General features: G+C 42.0%; 1 protein-coding gene across 1 annotated transcript in view; it reads left to right on the top strand.

Moving 5' to 3' along the window:
* The window catches only part of LOC122405213 (homeobox protein EMX1-like), a 41,585-nt gene that overhangs the window by 4,589 nt on the left and 14,835 nt on the right, over window positions 1-22,161 (top strand). Inside the window, exon 2 of the mRNA XM_043409774.1 lies at window positions 13,391-13,563. Coding sequence (XP_043265709.1) covers window positions 13,391-13,563 — 173 coding nt within the window. The remainder of the gene's footprint in view (window positions 1-13,390; window positions 13,564-22,161) is intronic.

The following is a 22,161-nucleotide window of genomic DNA, read 5'->3' as shown; positions in this document are numbered from 1 at the left end:
TGTGATCCAAAACTTTGGAGCGCCGTTGTTAATTTGCAAAATTTATTAATCCGATACATTCAGTTTTCTATCTAATAGAGTTATGATATCTGTGTTGCACGGTACCGGAAACCGAAATGTCATTTTTCGCGTGTGTTTCCGTCATAATTATTTATTCCTTTATTAGGTACCAACGATAATGTGGTATTAGATGAGTATTTATTGGACCATACAGAGCAACTTCACGTCGACTGGAACATGTTGTACAACATCTGTTCGAATATATAATTTTCCAACGTAACAAGCGGAATTCCTTGTCTCATAATAAACTAAATAACATATGTTATTTTAAGTTTAGCAAAGAGTATCTACGCAGTTATTTTATGCGAATTAATATATTTTCCAATAAATATTGTACACGAACAAAGATACTTCTTCCAGTGTAATCAATAATTTATGCAACTTACTCAAATCACATAAAATCTTGAAATTAATTAAAAAAATAATATAGAAAGCCTAAAAAAAAACATGGACGAAAAATCCAGAGGAACGATCGTTTAAAACGGACATTTTTGGCCGAAGACCGTGGCTTAGAACCGTTCGCGCGACATTTTCTCCTTTTTTGGTTAGTTCGGGCTCGAAATCCGTGGTTTCTGCGTTACGTAACCGATAATTTCCATCGTGGATAATTTGCCGCGCCAAATCTCGGCCATGTTATTACCGGTTTACTCGCGCCATTATCGTCGAGTGTCGTCTGCTGGCGTGCAATTCACCGGGACCGAAATTTCGACTTAATTATATTTTATTCGCGGCGAATTGCGGCTCTTTCGTTCGTCCAACATTGCATTAACACGGCCCTGAATTAATAATCGTAGTAATACGTCTTTATTCTATCAAACGTGAATGCATTAAGAAATTAAAATTTATCGACGAGGAAAAATTATAATACCCCGAACCCATTAAAACTTCAAACGCAAACACCGGCTTGGCGAGTGATTCGAGAAATCGGAAAACTTGCAAATAGAAAACAATTACAGAAATTACAACGAAATCTACGTTGATAGATTTGGAACTAATCAAGGAACAGGAATAGCAATCATCACTGACAACGAGACTGTTAAACGACGCCTATCCAATCCATCATCTGTATTCATGGTCGAAGCGTATGCGATCCTTGGATCACTACGCTTCATACAAACAAATAATCTCCAACGATTTGCCATCTGCATAGATTCGATGACTGCAATAGAAGGCATACGTGCAAGAAAGAAACATGAAATTATACAAATTATATAATCTAAGGAATTTAATTTTTATCTGGCACCCTGACTATGGGATCCAACGACTCAATCCCTCTCGAAGATCTTCTCAAGTCGATCCACATCACTGAAAAAGAAGAATGGAGCAGGATATGGAACACTTTTACCAACAAATGCTTACCTACAACATCAACAGGAAGGACTTTGACAAGATTCAGAGTCGGATACTCGAGAATTACTCGCGAATATCTTCCGAAAGAATCGAAACCTCCAGTTTTGCAATTGCTGCAACCACGAGCGAGGAAGAACGAAAGATAAACCATCGTTTCACATTACGATCAAGAAATTGTTTAAAAATCATGTAGTTAAAATTAACAACGTGTGAAAAGATATAATACAATACCTCTTAAAAGAGGAGAAATTTGCGAGCACAAAAATAACAGAGTAATAGCGACACGACTAAGGGTTGTGAGGGTGGTACCAGAATGACAGTTCATAAAATTTCTCTATCGCTCGGAGCCGACCTTCTTATTAACCTACACAGTCAATACAGTTTATTGTTTAGTTTTCTAGATTGACACAAAGAGGGGCGGTTTTCAGGGTTAACATCGCGAGTGTCGCATTGCGTGACGTCAACCCTGGTCACGCAATTGTTAGAAGATACTAGTGTAATATACCTGTGAAAAATTCAAGCAAATTATATAGCTAGCTTTTCACATACCATTCATCGTTATAAATTACTAATTAAACAATTTTACGTTCTCCGACGTAACGAATGATCTATTATCCATTTACAAGACGTTTTCACGCATCTGTAGCGATGTACGTCGAACAAAGAGAATCTAATGTAAATTCAGAAATCGATGGTTTGGAATAGTTTCTTAAAAGAGGGTTGCAAGGACCCTTCGTATAATTTTTTTTCAGTGGAAAATAATGAATTAATGACGATCACGATCGAAACATAATACCGAAGAAAAATTTAAGAATTAAACGTTAAAGAATCGTACAGTTGTACCCTGTTGCACCCTGTTTTCGCAAATTAGAATCGAGGAAGGAATATCTTTAGAAAATATCACACGGTGCGTTGGTCTATCGCGTGCGCCATCTTCTCTGCGCCCATATATGCGCGGCCTTGTTCGCTGCCGTGATTTTGACGCGTACACGTGTCATTTGTACCGGTGTATTTTGATACAGGCGCAAGATCGAAGGCCCCGCTATCGATCGTCGCGCCGTTTCCAGGATCGTTCGTTTCCGCGCGGTCCGCGACACCGCGATACCTAATCGGGCGGCAATCAGGCATCATGAGGCTGGCTCGGGAGTTACTTACGAGGTCAGTTCTGCGCGGCCTGGCAGCGGGAAACGAGAGAAAAGGCGAAACGTCTCGGGACGGAGGAGACAATTACCATAAATTTACCGCGATCGGCGCGTATACGGCGCAGAGTACTCACCACCCGGTAGAGAAACGCGTCGGGAACTAGTTTCACCCCAGAAAAAAGATTCGTCGCCATGTTTGATCGCCGCGGCGCGCACACCCTGCTCGATTGTTTCGAACTTTTGATTAGGATCCCAATTATCACCGGAATTCGTATTATATTTCTACAATAATCGAACAGAACAGAAAGGTATTATAAATAGCAATATTTATAGAATCTTCACTGTTATCGAAAGATTGTTTACACAGTTCGAAATTCACCCTCCCACAGATCGAATATCACTCTGTTTCGATAATTATTGCGGACATATTTGTTAAAGCTATATTTTTTTTTTAAATATACGTAATAAACAAACATAAGTTATATACTATTCGATCGAAAATGTACGAAATATCGTTCGCAGTTATCGAATAAACGGCTCGCAAGATCTGTGTTTATACTTTTGAAATGAAGGTGAGCAAAATTGCTATTCATTTCGTTAATCACCGTACGCCGGGGCTGGAGTTTTGCTAATTTCGCGTGAAATTTTCGCGCCGGTGTCGCGTTTAAATTTCTGCAAGTTGCCAGTCGCTCGGGTAAACCAGACGGCGGACGAAGTCGAACGCGACATCGAGCAAAACGCGCGTAATAGACACTTACCTAACAGTTTGTCACGTTCACGAGAAGTGTCCCCTTCTTTCGCTGGTAATTGAATGTTTCGCGGCTCTGGTAGTCGCATAACTTCTCGCCAGGCTATCCGAGAAAAAGGGATCGCGCAAGATTTCACGCGTTTAGAGTGGCTCGAGCAAAATGTCGAGGAATCACTTGTTCGATCGATCGTGGCTCGTGGAAAAGGCGTTAATTTTTACAATTTTATAATTTTTTTTACCTTCGAAAGACGCGAGTATTTACATCTGGGATGATGTTACGTTTTCAAAAATAATTTAGAACCATTGTTCTCCACTGGTTCTTTCCTTTTACGTTAACGAGCAGTTTTACGTTTTACGTATATGGTTGCTTGATTGTGATTTATTATGCTTTTAGTCGAACGATTACTAGATATTAATTTCGATACGCTGCGCATATATTTATTTATGACTCGGTAAGCTGTTAGAAGTTTTTTAGTGCTAATAATCGAGCGTGTTTAATCAATACATCGTTGCGCAATAATGTGTAAAAAGCCACTTATACTCGTGTTCGATATAACAATTCTTGTTCCAATTATTCTAAATTATCTTCTGGGTGAACGTAGGGGAATTCGACAATTAACGAGAATTTTGATAATTATTACGTCAACTATCTTATTATTAAATTATTCGGTTTCAAAGCTGTATAAAATTCCCAATTTTTAAACTACGTAGACCTCTTGGCTCGTTTTCAGAGTTGGAGACTTAAAATTAATTACGATTCGATCGTTCTTGCGTTCAAGATTTTATTCGACGAGAGTGGGAGGAATTTTTGGATAGTAGTCGCGATCAGGTGACTTCGATTGACGGTGAGTCACATCGCGGGCAGAAGAAATCGTCGGTTTTGTTCTTCCCGGTCCCGAATTGCTCTTGTATGGTCAACGCTATGAGCTCAGCTTCGCTTATCTAGCGGATCTTGATAGATTATGCTATTCGAAGAGACATCGAAACATATTTGTTTAATTCTCCCCGTGTTTTGGACTTTTGGGAACGGACGTAGGAGTTTCCGTGTAGGAATTGCCATCGACAACTGGGAGACTTCAATGCTGGGCGCGATTAGCAACGGTCTAATGACACGCAAGAATACGCGATACAATAAACAAAATTATGATTTCTTGCAAGCTATCGGTAACAACCAAAAATAGTATTTATAGTTCACAAATTTTCGATTGTGAAACCCACAGCTAGGGTTTGAACCGTTATAAAAAAGTTGCATTCGAATCTGTTGTACCTAAACGTTGGACTATATCGGTTTAAGTAAGTTCTTTTATCTAAAACGTTTGTAAAAGTGTATTTAGTAGAATTAGTAGAATATCCATACGGTCGAGGGTTAGCTCGATGTTAGTTTAAAGTAAGCACCGCGATTTCGAAATCTCTTTTCCAGCCGCAATTAGCGATACACGATAGTGAATCATGCTTGAAGTAATTGAAGAATATGGCCTATCAGCGAAAGAGCGCTACATAACATGCGTGTCTAAAATAATTAGTCATAATTCTTGGCCGCTCGTTAGCCGGTGAATTTGCGCGCCGTATTCTTGACTTCGATTAATTTTTAGTAAATATTAAATTCCGCGGCGTATCGCGAGTTTAGGCAGACCGTATATTTGTCAGGCGCTCGCGTTCACCCGATGGGTTTTATATTAATTGCCACGAAGTGATTCCTTTTAATGACGTCTTCGAGCGCCAAACGAACGGTTGCAATACTAATTGCCTTTAATACGCGATTGCGCAAATGAAGCGGACGCGATAGCGAATCGCGCGCTGGTCTAGCGTCGACACTGTTTACGGAGAATTGATATTACGAAAGGGAATTACCTTTGCAGTTAAGTCACGAGCAATTACCATTAGCCATTCCGAGTAATTACGCTTTTGTTAAGCGAAACTTGTCGGACGCGGAACGGCACGATTCAGAAACGTTCGCGTAGAGTTAAGAGACACCGGTTCGCTTGGAAATGCTAATTCTCGAAGGAAGTTCGTTCGACGCGAAGTTTCTGTGAAAGCTGAACGTAGAAAATTGTCAACGTGTACTTCGGCTGTGTCTTTGTTTTAAAATATTTGAAGCAATTCGTCCGTCAAACGCCAAACGTTCATTGAAATAAATATCGAGCGGCGTTTCACGTTCCTTTTTTTGGAATTTTTATTATGTAAAATAATTTTGCTCCCCCCCATCTATGGAATCGTATACACCGTATTTTTAACCAATTGGTGCATCATGGAGGAGAAAATATAATAGAAAAATGACTTGGAAAAAATTTTTCCATAATAAAAAATAGTTACGACGTAATATCGAACGGAAATCTGAACTTTATTTGTTTCGAATAAATCGTCTGGTTGGAAATGGGCGTTCGCCGCGAGCATAAATCGACAGTTTAGCGACGCTGGAGTGAAACTCGAGTAGAAAGCGAGCAACGTAGATCGCGCAGGCGTTTGATTGCTATCATCGAATATACTCGTAGCACAATAGTCGAGTTAATCAGCATTATTAAAGCGTCGTTTACCCTTGTGACGTTCTCGCCGTGGGGTGTCCACCACCAACAATGACCTCCGGTAGCTCTCTGTCATTTTTTTAAGCGGCACCGTCGATTCCACGAGTCCCCGCGCGCGTCTCTATTTTTTCCTCTTTTGTGACTTCCATTTTTTTTTTTTCTCCCTACCTTTTTTCTCTTTGTTTGACCGGTCGCGCGAAAAAGACTCCGTTCGACGATCTCGTTCGCTGACAATGACGCGCCATTTTTTTCACTTGTTCCTTTGTGCGTCCGACTGACGTCTTCATTGAGCGAATCGTCACACTCGATCAGTGGTTCGAATCGTCGCTGCCGCGATCAATAGATCTTACGATGTTTTCGAATCGAGCACACGGATACGACGAACTTTTTAAACACTTTCTTCTGTTAAAGGTTTTTAATAGATTATTAAAACGATAGAGAACTCCTTTCGATGTTTCGCGGCTTTGTTCGGTTCCGATCATCGTTTTTTTCTAGCGTTATTCGATTTACGATAATATTGGATAATTGGGATGACAAAGACCAGGAACATGTAATATATTATTAGGTATTATTAGATAAAGGACTGTCTAGTTTCTTGATTTCGATGTTGCATCTTCAAACGATCTAGAGAAAGTAACGAAACGCTAGAAAATTCATTTTCATAATCCAGGATCGTTTCATTAGACATTAGTACCTGAGTGGAATAAAAATTGTTTTCTTTCCATTTCGAGATTATTAGCTTCACGATATTAAACATTGTTGGGCAAATACATCGATGGCCACGCCTTCTACGGAGTATAAATTTTCATGTTTAATTGGCTACACGCGTGGCGGCGAGGGCATCTGCTTTTGGCTACCAGCATCCCCTATCGTGCATTGAATTTAAATTGCCGCTACATCGCGCTAATAAATGTATTGGCTATTACCGGAAGATCGGATCGAAGCTTCGTCATAAATAACCTTCAGTCGGCTACTTAACGATCAACTATATCTTAAGCGTGTTCCGTGCTCTGTTAAACCTTAATTAGTCGACCAAACAAGCTCGATTATCTACCCTTAAAGCAGCTCGAAGAATTTTTTTAAATCGATGTTTACGAAAAATTTCTAACGCGACTCGTCGATATGTTTCTATGATTGGCGGATGGCGAGAAATCGACGAATGAAAAATTAAATTAAGGACAAGTTCGCGCGCGTTTGTCGATCGTTGTTCGGTTAATTGCTCGTGGCGCGGTAATTAGAAGCGATCATTACCAGCGACGTGTATGCAAATCGCGGTCGATTTTCAATTCCGCGCGCGTTGAGAAATCGTCGTCGGTGCCCGGGCATCGGTGAACGACGGACGATTCGAGCTGGCCGTGTAATTAAATACTAATCGCTCGTTACCGTGGTTCGTCGTTATTGTGCGTGTGCACGAAGACAACCGGTTTCGGCGGTCGATCGCTGGTAATCGTTAATCCGCGGGGAAATGTAACCTCGATGGAGCAATTACTGAAATTCGCCCGAGTCGCAATTTTGCGAGCCTCTGAGTCGCCATCGTTTCAATTAATAAATCTTCGCGTTCGTGCGTCGATTAATCGTCGAACGCGACCCGCTCGATTCGGATGCTAATTTGTTGTTTCGTAGCTTATTGAAAGGATAAAGGTTTCTACCTATCGCTGGAAGGCTTAATTATTTTTCCGCGTGCACCTTCGCCTGCAAAATGAACTTTCTATGCAGCTAATATCGACGATGTTTTTACACTACTTTAACAAGTAATTTACTTCCTAGTGTTGTGTCTGATCTTTACTTCTTGCACCTCTGTGTATCATAAGTTTGTTTCTTACGTAACTTCTGGTCTACTCTGCTTTATTGTTTTCGATCGAGCATCGTTCTTTAGGTTTTTGCATGCTCTTGTTTCCCCTTCTCCATTCTGGAACAAATATTTTCTTCGCTGTCTTGTATTTTCATATTTATTGAAATTAATATTGTTCAATTTTGCTCGTTTCCGAGAACAAGTAGCAAATTGAAACGTAGCGAGTCGATGGTAATTTAAACTTGGTCCGTTCAAATGGTAATTCTGCCATTGTTTCGCGATGTATTACAATTCTTAAAGGCTTCTACAGGTCGCTGGGGAGCTTCACAACTTGAGAATGATTTTTTAAGTCAGGGCCCTCATACCGTAGCACTCGAAAGCCGGGGTTGCCAAGAAGAGCAACATTAAATGTTATTTATTAGTGGAGAGTGAACTCGAATATATCAATTTCTTACGTCGCTTTCACGGTGCACCCGACAAATGCAAATGCACTTTCCTTCAAACGCATACCATCTTTCGCTCATAAAAACATCACAAAATTAACACTTCATGATAGACATTTAAATATTTTTGCTAAATTTTGTTAACCTCTTGCATCAGAACTAAAATAAATAGTATACGTAATTACTCGAGATTCGTGAACGCGTTCTGCAAAACCAAGAAGACATAAATCTCAACGAGCATCGCGTTACGTAACTCGATGGAATGATTAACGAACATGACTAAATGATTTTTAGATACTCGAGCAGACCTCGTCGAAGCATTTTAGGTGCGCGGAGCAACGTCACCGAAAAAATGAACTCGTCTGGACGTGTTTGGCACGTCTTCGAGGGCGCGTTGCTAACCGCAGATGATTAATCTGTGATCCGAAGTTGGCGGATTCAGATGGTAATTCCGCGGCATTGTCTTCCGGTTGTCTGGCCGCGTGTTACGCGCCTCGAAACTTTCAATAGGCCGCTCGGTCGACTCGCTGGAAACGCGTTAGCGATAACTTAACCGACACGCCGCTGGTTTTTTGTGTCCCTTGTCATGTATTTGGTCGGCAGCGGTCGATTGTTGTCGCGTATTTGCATAATTACGAAGGCGGTCGTTAATATACGGCGGCTGATTTGCATACTTAATTCCGTAATTGGCGCTTCTTAATTGTTTAGTCGACTGCGTAATTCACTCCAGTCGACGTTCGATATTTCGTCGTCGGTTGGATACGAACGACGACCAAAATCTTTCTCTTCGCCATTCCTATCAACGCCTTGCAAATCCCCTACTTTTTACAAACTATACGATAGAAACTTTACTTAAATTTTTATTACCAGTAGAATGTATCAGAGACTGATAAAAGGTGAAACTTTTCATGTCCAAAGATGCCTTCAACATTGGTTCAAATTACAACCTGAAATGTTCGATAATTTGCTGAATTTATTGTTTCACAATATGTCAAATTAAAGTAGCGTTCTGTACAATTTTAGAAATATTAAGGTTCTTCTATTGTAAGTAATATTGCAACGCGTTGTAAGCTCAAAGTGACGGTCACCGGTGACCACCTCTTGAGGAGGTGTTGCTGTCTAGAATGTCACTTTTTTCATTAGAAATACGTACAGTATTTTTCCCCCATTCAGAAATATTAAAAATTGTAAGTTTTGAAGTAAACTTTTAAATCGTATACTTTCCAGTATTTATTACGAACTTATTTGTATGTAGGGTTGTTTAATTAAAATTCCGAGGATTCGAGAGTGAATCAATAATTTAGATAGAAATATTGAAAAATAATGGTGGCTAAAGAAAAATTTGCGTCGCGTCGCGCCGTTTACGGGCGCGTTTCGAACAATTAAAAACGCATTAGCCACGGGGTCGACGGCACCGGGACGACGGAGCGCCGTTGCGGCGGTTTTCACGTCGACGCGGAGAAACGCCAACGAGAAGGGGGAGGGGAGGGGAATCGGCGGGGATATAATTTGATACGTTCGCGATTTGGTCTTATTTTTGAGTAATTTCGAGTCGCTCTGGGCGGCGAGCGAGCACAGCCTTCGCGTAATTACAGGCCGTCTAGCTCGCAGCTCCCTTCGCCTTTTCTCCTGGTTCGTCCTGCACCTCGGGCTCGTCCTTCCTCTCCTGGCAGCCAGGACGAGACCTGGACGGCCGTGGGCGACGTCTAGGAAGCGCCTAGTGATCCGTTAACGACGCGACTTTTGTGAGAAAACATGTGATAGTGAAACGATAGTGGTAGATGAAGAATAGAGAGGATGAACGAAGAGTTAAGGGAGAAATAAAATTGTAGCCAAAGCGTCTGTCGCGACAAGTACCAAAGGAAATGATTAAGGGGCGGGCTGGAAGGGCTGCGCGAAGGAGAGACGAAGAGTTTAGATCGTTCGGAACACAAAGCTTTCAGGACTGCGAAAGTACAGGTTTGGAAACTAGGGGACGATACTAAGATCGTTATCTTGAAATATTTAATGTCACATATTTTTAACTTACAGAGTAAAATGACTTTTGAAGCACAACCATTTGCATAATTGGGGAAAATAAATTTTTACTACCCTGAAACAGCTTCTAATTTTAAAATTGTACCATAACTGTTCCATTCTTTTTGATCTTCAATGTGACCTTTCTTTAAAGAGATATCGATCTCACTTAGGCATCCTATCGATGAAAATTTATATTTTATCTTGACAAGTATAGTTATTATCAATTCTTTTTTCTAGACCGAAACGAAAATTTTTTATTTGCATAAAAATTATATTTTCGTTGAGGGATAATAAACTCAATGCATTTGGAATTTTTTTAGTAGATATAATTTGTGAAACTTTTACGAATAAAAGATACAGAATAGATACAAAAATTTCGATCGTAGAAGGAAATAATGGAGATTAGTGAAACTTGGCGTGTTCTGGCGGTTAGTTCGCTGAATCTGCATAGGTGGAAGAAAGTGAATGAAACGAAACCGATCCAGGAAACACGATCGGTAGGCTGATCAAAGTCTCCCGTTCCCGTTCACGTCTCAATGATCGCCGTTCGCATCGCTATGCAAAGACTCGCGTAAATACTTGAAATGTTAACTGGGTCTTTAGGCTCGCGCACGATACGCGTATCTTGGAGCAGAAGGTCGCCGGCGACCCGCTTTAATGGCCACATCACGTATGCACGCGTAAGCTTCGAGCAAGATGCGTTTCCACGTGCTGGCATTCTTGCATACGACTTGGCTTAGCGGCGTAAGTTACATCCTTGATGGATCGGGCTGCCTTGGCCGCCTGTAAACAATGCTTCGACCACGATTAGACGACGATTCTCGCTTGTCACAGCGTCAAGGAACGATCGTGTCGTTCCTCCGCTTCGTTTCCGTTCTCCGTTTAAATTGCCCGATGATTAACGCCTCCGACCGTCAGACCGAAACCGTGCAATTTGCCGCGAGACCAAAACTCGTATTACACAAACCTCCAAACTGCGCTACTTAAAATTCACCTTCGACTATAGTTTCCACCAAAAAAAACTCGTCAAATTTCCACTACACTCGCAACAGACACGACCAAATGAACGATAATCGATGTCTACCATATCTCCAGGGAGATTTAATTCCGTTTGACGTTAGATCGAACTCGACGATAATTCCCGGTCGAGCGCCTTAAGGTTCCCATACGCGGGTAATCGGTTATGACAAACTTGTCTCGCCCCTCCGAAAGATTATCATACTTAATCAATTATAGCTAAAGACGCTCGCGAGAGTCCCTCGTCGCGCTAAACGCGTTTATTCCAAGCTCGCGTAAAATACGATTCGATAATCTATTAATAATTGCTGTCGTTACGCGATAAAATCTGCCGGGATCATTAGCGTGGTTGTTGCGCGAATAGTAGCGGTTAAAAACGACGCCTTCGCGCAACAATCACGGCGATTCAATAATTAATAAAGCAAGCACTCCAAAGTCTCTGTCGAATTGATTCGGTCGAAGGTCTACTTAATCGCGCGTGCATTTTGCATTATTGGGAAACGTACGTGTTCGCGATTACGGGTCGATGTTACCCGTAGCGGTTCGCCGCGAACTTTTCAGCTTCGTTGTTATTAGTTATAAGAAAATTGCCCCGACGACCATTTCGATAAAATGTTAATATTCCCCGTGCACGGCAGCCGGTGATTTTACGCCATTTTTTAGACCGACGTGCACTTTTCAAGCAGGAAGCACTTTCGCGGGATAACAAACCTCTTTGAGTACTTTTATTTTACCAACTTTTGCCCCCTATGAAGAAATTACTCCAGATTCGAGGCGAACGAAATTTTATTGCAGTCTACACGCAGCGATTTATTTATTCGTAAACCGAGTTTCACACGTATTGTTTGACAAAAGTATCTTCTGTTAATTGAGTAGAATTCTAAGTAAATATTGGTCATTTAAAACTGTCCATCATTCTTACGAAAGAAATTAAAAAAGATTCCACTTGGCAAAGATTTCATTCTTCAAGAACAGCACCTGTTATAGATTAAAATTCTACGTTAAATAATTCTTTAAATTGTCCTTTAAATAAAACTGTCTACCATTTCTACAGAAGCAATTTGAAAAGGTTCTACTTGATGAAGATTTTATTCGTCAAGAGTACCCTTTATTATTCAGTAAAATTCTAGATTAAATACTGGTCCTTTAGGATTGTTTACCATTCCTATAGAGGCAATTAGAAGAGATTCTACTTGGTAAAGATTTTATTCGACATGAGTATCCTCCATTATTGATTAAAATTTTACGTTAATTATTGGTCGTTTATAACTGTTCGCCATTCCTATAGAGGCAATTAGAAACCATTTTACCCGATAAAGATTGTATTCTGCGAGTGTGCCGCCTATTACCGATTAAAATTCCAGGCGAACAGGAGGAAAGCTCTGCCCCGAAAAAGTTTAAATCGTGTTCTACGAATTTATTCGACGGGAGTAGCGCCTATTATCGATTAGAATTCTACGCGGTCGCGATAGGAACACGGGAAAGGACGCAGGGAAATTTCAGATTCGATTCGGATCGCAGCGTTGCTCAGGAGCCGCGCGCGCGGCGGGATCGAACGATTTATCGTGGTCGAGCTTTCCGGGCAAAGTATCCCCGGCCGACTTCCGGCAGACGCAGGTATCGGCCGATCGACACGACTCTTTCGAGGTAGAATACTCAATTACCCGAGCGTACTTCTAGGTAACCACCGGATCGTGCGCCTCGTTTTTTTCCTCGTTTATGCATACCCGGCCTACTCGCGAGCGAATCAGGCTTGCGTGTCGTTATTCACCCTCGTGACGACGCGCGGACAGGATCGACGATGACGCCGTTTAAAAATTAATTAGACCTTAATGAATTATCCGTGAGCATCGCGTTATCGTTTGCCATCTACGGCTGGGAAAAATTGCACGATGGAATTTGATGAACGCGCTGGAAGATCGATGTCCACCTGTTCTCGGTCGTCGTTTGTGCTTTCGACTCGTTGGACGTTTTTTCCCCCCCTGGTCGAGCAGTCGAAATTAATTTGAGAAAAGTGGACGGGACAGGGCTGAGGTCGTTAATTTACGCTTTGGTTGGCCGGGTCGTTTCGAGAGGCAGCTTTTTTGGAAGGTTTCGAGGCACGAAATGGGCGCGAATCTACGCCTATTAGCGCCCCAGGTAGCTTGTAATTAATTTTTAATTGCTGGCTTGATCTGTGAGTAACTTGAAGAAGATTTTTAAAAATTCTTTGGATCGTTCGTCTCGGAGATTACGTTTTGGATTCAAAATGTACGTCGAATTGCGAACGTTTAATGACGGAATCGCTTTTGTTCCAGGCCCCGACATCCCCGGGTTCCTCCTGCAGCCATTTAGGAAACCGAAGAGAATAAGGACAGCTTTCAGCCCCAGCCAATTGCTGAAACTCGAGCACGCGTTTGAGAAAAATCACTACGTGGTGGGCGCTGAGAGGAAGCAGCTGGCGCAGGCGCTCTCGTTGACGGAAACACAGGTACGTTTCACCCTTTGTGATCAAATCGCGACAAGAGAAATTCACGAGTCTCGCATCGAGTCGAATTTCGACCCAGTACTCGACGAATCTCGATCAATCTTCCGACTGATCTTGATCATAGGTAAAAACGTAGTTAAGGAAACTGGAATCTGGATCCCATGAATTTCGATCAGATCAAAAAATAATACGACAAATTTTAAATTAAGTAGTTCATAGTTTCGACCACGTGGCTCCCATTTCGAAAAGTAATTATACCACGAAGTAAACTGGAAAATTAAAAATTATACAATATACATAATTTATAGGATTGTAATCGTCGGAAAGTGGAAGATAAAGAAACATTGTAGGTTGATACTACTAACTAGCAATTTCCCACCCCTAAGATCCGTATCGTCCGTGTGTTCGCCATCGAGTTTCGGCGCCGTCAATGTAATTCACAACGTTCCTTTCGTTCGAATTCGTAAGTTACGTTCCCCTCCATCATTCTCGTGCGATTGAAATTCCATAAATTACGCGCGTTGCACGATTTTTAACATTCGAGCCGTGCCTTAATTGTATATTTACTTCTAATTGGTGACTCGAAATATTTTATACGAAGAAATTTGTAACACTGATTCTTACACGACCATGAATTTTTATTTTATGCAAATGTTCAGTTAGCTTCTCGCGAAAGAATTAATGTGGATGTATAGTATTTTAAATAATATTACTGCTTCTTCTTTGGTTCCCTCTTCCTCTCTCCGTAATTGCGAAATCGTTTCGTACCGTGGAAGGTGAATAAAGTAATTTGGAGGTCGATCGTGTCGTTGATTCAGCGGTACTTTCGTTAAACTATTCCACAAAAGTTGCATCTGTAAAGCGAGAAACATCCGGCCCGCAGGCTCGATTACGACGCGTCTAATTGCCCGACAATTAAAACGGCAATTACACTCAATGACGAGGGTGCGAAGAATCTCAGCCGACGTCAAATTGCATCGTTTAAAAGTACGAACGGTCAATTTATATTTACGAACATAGACGAAACATTTCTACGTACGAAACAAATAATAATCGAACGAAGTTTTTACAAGGTCTGGTGTGTACAATAATTACGATAAGTATTGTACCATCGTCAAGGTGTACGAAGTCGTACGTTAACGTGCTGTGAAATAACTCCTTTTCTAAATACGAGTGACATTCGTTTCCGTTGCACGGTTACTTTCAATTTTATATTTTACAATGTAATTCCCTGTTTGCGCAGTACGAGCGTGTGATAAGGTATCGAATCGACTGGTTAAGTGGTGAAAGCGTGTAATAAGATATCGAAACACCGCCATCGATGTAAGAAAAAAAACTTGACAACATGCTTCTCCCCTTACTGTATGGTCCTCCTCTTCTCCAAACGAGGTTTCTTTCCGTTTCGTTAAATAAGTAAAAGAAAAACGGTCGAATTTCTGTTTCCGCGTGGCAATTGTTACGCCCTGGATCTGGAGGGGGCTGCAGTGTATCCGGTGAGTTTAAAATACAGTCCGGGTCCCATCGGCAGTTTCCGTTGTCCCTCGTCCGGGGAACAGTAGCTTTCGTTCGTCGTTTAATGGCGCGTTCGCGGAGACGAAGGGCCGAATAACGAGGGGATTGATATGCTAATACTCAGGATCTCGAGGGGTGGCGAGGCGGGTTTCGGCGGTGCGCGATACCCCGTCACGTATACACACGCGATGTGCGTGCTGGACGCTCTAGATGCATTACGTGCATATATCACACGCGTCGCGTTACGTATTCCATGGGCGTAACGCGCACCAAAAAAGGGAGAAAGAGTGAAGCAAGCACGAGGAGGGTGGTATTGTGAATTAAGTCGGGAGAATGGAGGAGCCAACCTCGACGCCATCTTGGTGCCGCGATGGAAACAGGCTCTCGCCGTGTCCTCTTCTCTGTTCGTCGCTTCCTTTTCGGCCCACCGTGCCCCCTGGCTCCATCGACACGAAATTTTGACAGTAATTATCGTCTCGAAATTTCACGGATCAATCGGAGACGCCGGAGACAATCGTGTCTTTTCCCAATAAGAGCCTTCGAAGAGTAAATATTTCGATGGTAGCGTTTGCTTCCGTCGAGCGAAAGAAAGGCTCTCCCTCGAAGATTAGAAAACATCATTAGGCTGTTAAAGTTGTGTTCCCAGCGTAATTACCATCGAGCAACTCGAGTGAAACCGCCACTTACATCCCCCGCATGAATAAATGACCCTCTAAATACGGCGCGGACGGTTGCGTGTTGCACGTTTTATAAGGCGGCCCTTAACTCGTACGTTAATTAAACTTATTATGCACGCTTGCAATTTATGCGAGATAAGCAGAGTAAACATTTAAATCAGTTTATTCGCCCGCATTCTACAACGCCCGTGATTACGCCGATGTCGCATGATTTCTGGGCGCGAGAACTTCCCCCGATTCCAATTAAACTACGTCGCGACGTGTTGCGTTTTTGACGCTTCAATTCGACCACGGTTTTTTCCGTGGATTTAATTGAAAACTTTATCGCTGACGGATGTAATATCTTACGAACGTAATCGAGTCGAGTTACGCGGAGCCAAACGCGCTGGAACTTTGTCCATCCTAATTACCATGGGTGTGCTTATTAAATTTTGTTAGCAAAATAAATTATAGATATTTCTTCTTCAGAGAAGAATTTCATATTTCTTTATTTTGATATAAATTAATTTAAATAAATAGGAAAAATAGTGTTAGTAGATGTGGATGTAGAAACAAGTAGTTTTGTCGTTGTAATCTAATTTTATCGCGTCAGGTGTTCGACGTTTTCGCATTGCAGTTCGTCCACGCTCAAGAATGTCAGGTTTTTCCATTATTTCTTGGCAAGAGAAACCGACATAGCAGTCGCTACCAAAGAGGACACTAAAGGCGACTGCCCTGTAACATATTTTTACGTCATTTCTGAACTATTTGATTCGAGATCAATGTTTCCTCGCGGCCTGCTCAATTTTAATACAAAAACTCCCAATGAAATTTGCTAAGGAAATTTTCGTGATTAATATTAATTCATAGAAGTATAAACTACTGCTAATTAATTCTTCATCAGTCAAAGAAAAATTAAATAAAATTCGTGCAAGGCATTTTCCGAAAATGGGTCCAAATTATTACCGTGAAAGAACGAGGTTAACTTGACTATGTATATCTTTCTAGTCCCAGGAGTATTAATTTTAAAGTTACTTGTCTTGAAATCTCCCTTTTTCTCCGAGTATTCGCAACGATTGCAATGAATTTGATCGAAGGAACGTGGACATCGGCGAATAAAGCGCTAATTGTCAGACGGACGTACGACCGTTCGACGCGAAACACGATTTCCCATCGAAGGGCCGGGGAAAAGGAAATAAACGATCGGAAGTGAAGCTAGCGCAGACCACCTGAAAGACTCATCGAAAACCAATTCGTCACAGACAAAGCTGCAGCACCGGTCGTCGATGGCTCGGCCATAAAACACTTCCACGGCTACGGCCTAACGATCCTCTTAATCAAACGCTTCCGCGTCGCGGAATCGCGCGAGCGTATCCGGACGGGTTAAGCGAGCGTGCTCGAGGAATTAGCGTCGCGACGACGCTTATCCGTCGTTAATAAGACGATTTTGGGGCCTCGAATTTCCTCGACAACGAAATTTACTTTCCAAAAAGTCAGAGTAACTCGTATCCTACCCTCCAACAGTATCAGTAACATTTATCCCCTTTTACATCCCCTGTATGAAAGTTTGGTTTCTACAAGATTTAAAATTAACAAATTTTCTAAAATACGAATTTAAATAAAATTAAAAAGATTTAAGAAATTGCTGGTAATTAAATGCTGGGTGAAGGTGGATTTTTTACCCCCCTTAAGAATGACTAGCTGGAGGGTGGAAAGCCATGGAGAAAAGAAATCCATACTTGTATCATCGCATACACCGATTTAAATAAAATTAAATAGATTCGAGAAATTGCTAGTAATTAAACGGTGGATTTTTTTACCACCTTTCCCCCCTCCTAGAGAGTAATTAGTTGGGGGTGGAAAAGTCATGGAGAAAAAAGACCTCAAAAAGTACGCGGCGCGATCGCGATTCGGCGGCTCGACTCGCGCATAATATATTCTCCGGGTAATTGCTGGGCTAATCGCACGTAATCAGGCCCCTAATGAGGGCCACCGGGTCGCGTGTAACGCACGCTCCGCTTTATGAATCTTAACAAGCGCGAGAACAAGACGCCTCGTGGTTGTGCGCGTTTGTTCGGCCGCGCTCGTCTGTTTGTCGTGGGGAACGGGGAAAGGCAAGATGCAACCGCTAATTACGAGGCCTCCGCGAACGTTGATTGGCTTCTGGAGAGACGACGGGCCTCGTGATTGATATCGTTTAATCGTCGATCCTCCGCTCCCGGATGAGTTCGCTACGAACAGGTGCGTTTTGTCTTGCGCAAACGGTTCCATTGTTCCTTTTCCTTCCTATTCCTCCGCTTCGATGTTTCGATCAGGTAATTTAATTATCGGTGCAAGCAGCATGCGCTAATTGGGCTCCTTCGACTCTCGACACTCTATTTCTTTCATCAAACTGTGATACACAAACGTCTGAATGAATAGTAAACATGAGCACACATCGAGGAATCAGATATGTTTACAGTATCTTTTTATTTTTCGAAAATCTGTTTACCCGCGCAAGAAAGTTTTCTGGACGGTTTTCGATAGATTTCTGCGTATTCTGCCCAGCAGCGGTGAGCGATAATCGATCAGGAACCGATTTCTACGTCGAAAGAACGGGAAGAAGGTGTATAATTGTGTCGTTTGGTTTTTACGGGCTAGGCGAGCCTGGTTCCGGCTCGTCCAATTATCCTCGGTTAGTTGTTTCGTTTTTTACGCGCGTTGGAAAAATTTAAAGCGAAGTATCTCTTCCCCTTTTTGTTATCGGCCGCGGCGCAATTGCACCGGGCAAGAAAGAGACTAATTGTTCGGTCGGGCGAGAGTCGCGCATGCGGAAAAGGTTCGTCCGAGGGACCCAGATGCAAATGCGGTTTTATTGCATCGCTCGTCGGCGTTTTTTTATTGCGCGCTTTCGCGTCGCAATTAGCGGACAGCGTGCGCCTCGCGTTGCGTAATTACAAGAGTGTCTTTTAACGAGAACGAAAGATGAAAATCGAACGATAGCGACGAACAGCTGGACAATGGGGTCCACCACGCGACGATTATCGACGATTCAAAAACACCGTCGAAAAGAACTATCTGGACTCCAAAAACGCGATCACTGACATATCAAAACCGTATAATATTCCGAGACGCTGCAATTTTGATTTCATGTCACTGTAAATTACGTGATCTTAAATTTATTTCGATATTTATTTTTGCAGATTTTATTCATTTCATATGTATCAGAAAAATCGTGTGAATAATTGTTAAAAAATAATCTCACAGCAATTCCATAGAGGTCATGTTTATTCATTCTTTGTATAGAAAACCACGGTAAATTTGTAAAAATCCAATCGACTAAATTCTTCAGAATTTTATTAAAAATTGCTACTCCAGCACGATAGCGGAGCGATACTTGTGCATTCCTGGCATAAAGTCATTGTTGTTACGTTACTCCGATTAATAAATTTTTTCTCATCGCCCGGACAGTTTACGAGGCGTCGTTTGTCTTGTATTTATTGGGGAAAGCAGAGGAAGATTCGTTTCTAACGACACATCGTGTGTTCGTGCCCGAATCATCAACATTGTACGGCAACATCGGCATTAATCATAGGCGCAACGTTGATCGAAATCCAGCCAACGGAGATTTATCGCCTTCCGGTTGCCTCGTAATCAATTAAAGTCGTCAGCGTCGTATCAATTTTAAAAGCGTGCACGGCAGGGAAATGATTCGGGTCATTAATCGTGCGTGCCGCGCTACTTGGACGCGTTTTCCGCTGAACCGTGTGGGCAAACCTGACGGCGTAGAACTCAACCGGCTACCAGTATTGTCCACTGCTCGACAAAGACACGTTAATTGAAAATTACGTTCGATTGATTTCCTGGCGCCTCGGCGAGCAAATTGTCCACCACCCTCCGTCCGTTCTCGATTTTTGAATCATCTCGTTCCCCATTGCTTATATCTAAAATCACATGCAATGAGTCAATTTACCTGTGAAATATTAATAATATCGAAAAGTCTACGGAGAAAATTAATTATCGTACCGCGTGAGTTTCAAATATTCTTTCGGTTAATAATTTGAGGCGATCGAGTTGGGCGCCTGATACATTATTTATAACGTTCGGAATAATTTTGTCGCAATGTTGCAAGGTAACCGAAGCATGCAAAATATATTGCTAGATTTTGTCGACGCTATCTGACAGGAATAAGTTGCATAGCGTCGGAAGCACGATGAAACGCGAAAAGTATCCAGCACAGGGCGACAGAAAAACCGCGAACGAGCGTGGAACGGTTTTGAAACGCTCGAAGGATCTCTCACTTAAACGAATTTATTCCGCATCAAGATATCAATGAAACGATCGCCGCGTTAGATTCACCGGGCATTATCGGTTATTTTTATACGTTCGTTTGCATAATAGAACCACCCATCGTGCAATTCTGACTTATGAACGCGGCTGTCCTCGGTCCATTAGAAGCCCCAACGCGAGCAACAAGACCCGTTACACGGTTATAAATCAGAAACAAGTGACCAGTTGAGGCAGGAGTGATTGACATCTGCAAAACCCAATGGAGCTAAAAGGAAACGTGGAGAGGATCTCCCTTCGTCGATCGGACGCACTGTTCTTACAGTCCTCCATCACGGATCGCCCATAACAATTAGCATTCCGAGGCTACAAACGTTGTTGAGAGTTTACTAAACTATAAAAAATGTTCCAGATACTCGTTTGTCTCTCTCTCGATTTTAGATTTTCTCTGTAGATTAATAATTAAATCGAGATTTTCATGTTTTACTGTTTCGTACGCGATAGCGAAACTGAATAACGAGTAACCGAGTTTGTGCTGCCAGATGTCCCCATAAGGGAGCATTGCGAGAATTGTTTTTATTCAATCGGCCGCATCGCGCAAGAGAGAGTTAATAATGCAAAACAGCAAGAAGTCTCATATGTATGTAAATGAAGCAACAGATTGCTAGTTCTGGAGAAACCGATCGCAGCAGAAACTATTTATGGAACAGTCGAATGGCGGGATCGAACGCTTTGGGTGTCTTTTGCGCTCGAGAAACTCACCTGTTTCGCAAATTCAGAATATTGTTTTTATATATCAATTACACATAGTCTGAGTACAATTTGAAACGATAATTGTGCATATAAAGGACTATAGACGTCCTCGAAATGTTCCCAAAATCTATGGAAAGTTTTTTATTTGATGAACGGCTACTATTTCTTAAAATTAAAATAAGCTTCAAATAGTCGAGAACACGTTACATCGTATGTTTGTTTAAAGTTCGCCGGGCGATAATTAAAAATGGGCAGCTGCGGCGAACGAAAAGAATAGATAATCGCGCGGGTAAGAATCGATCGGATCGTAGTACGTAAAAAGAACTGTCGCTGGATCCTCCGCTCCGGTGTTCAATAACAACCAAGTGTGGATACTCGAGCACGGAGTGCTGTTAACGCGCCTAATTAACGAGACATCGGTCGCGGGCCAGCGCGAAAAAGAGGGTCAGCAGTAAATCAGACATTGTCGTTGTGGTCGTTCGTGTACCTGTCCGGAGTTTACAAAATAATCGGTCGAACATGGCCAGCACCGGTTCGTGGCGGGTCCGTAAATCATTCGGTTAATTGCCGCTTATCAGCATACGACAGAAATGTCTTTTCGCGTTGTCGCGGGGCAACGCCGATGGACAATGGCGTTCGAGCGATCGCGGGCGAGCCTTAACGAGCGAGCTGGCGCTAAATTCAGGGACACATCTAAAACGAACTCCTATCGAAACGAACTACATTTTTCAATTTATAATATTTTCTGCAATAAAGAATTTATTCGTCCAATGAATATTTTCCAATGGACGTCGTGATCATTTTTTAAATTCGAATTTATCAGCATACGCGTTCGATTTTTGTAAAATTACAATGAGTTCCTATATATGCTCGACTGTTATTCCCAACTTCTACTCGTCGTGATAATTTTTTAAATTTCGGAGTTCCTGCACGCGTTCGAGTTGAACGTTTCTTTCTTTCGACCGGTTCGAAAAATGGTGTGAATGCACACACCGGACGAAAAAAAGAAATATCAGCAAGCATCTCGCGGACGAAATAAGCGGTTCTAGCGGCGAAATACACGACGATATTTACCGCAAGGTTATTAGCATGCCGGTCTGTATGTTACGGATGTAATTTGCATCGAGTTTCAGTTGGTAGAAAACAGAACGTCGTTAACAACCTTATAATCTCACGGCTCGGTTTTTCTCCTTTTGGTTCTGTTTCGTCATTGTCAGAACGCGAGAACATTGTTGGAGGTTGCTCGCGGCGTTTGAGTGTTTTTGCGCTGTACAGGGTGTCTCACAAAGTTGGCACCAAAGCTCTAGCAGTCGCTGAAACCAGCAAAAATGGCCTCAGACGTGATCAGACAATATTATTAATATTAAAGATATCATTTAGTTTAATTTTTGGTTAAAGTTTCATCAAAATAGAG

Source organism: Colletes gigas, unplaced genomic scaffold (genome assembly GCF_013123115.1).
Source record: "Colletes gigas isolate AHSC1104 unplaced genomic scaffold, ASM1312311v1 Colletes_gigas_Sc00004, whole genome shotgun sequence".
Lineage (NCBI taxonomy): Eukaryota > Metazoa > Arthropoda > Insecta > Hymenoptera > Colletidae > Colletes > Colletes gigas.
This window is presented reverse-complemented; position numbering and strand designations above follow the sequence as displayed.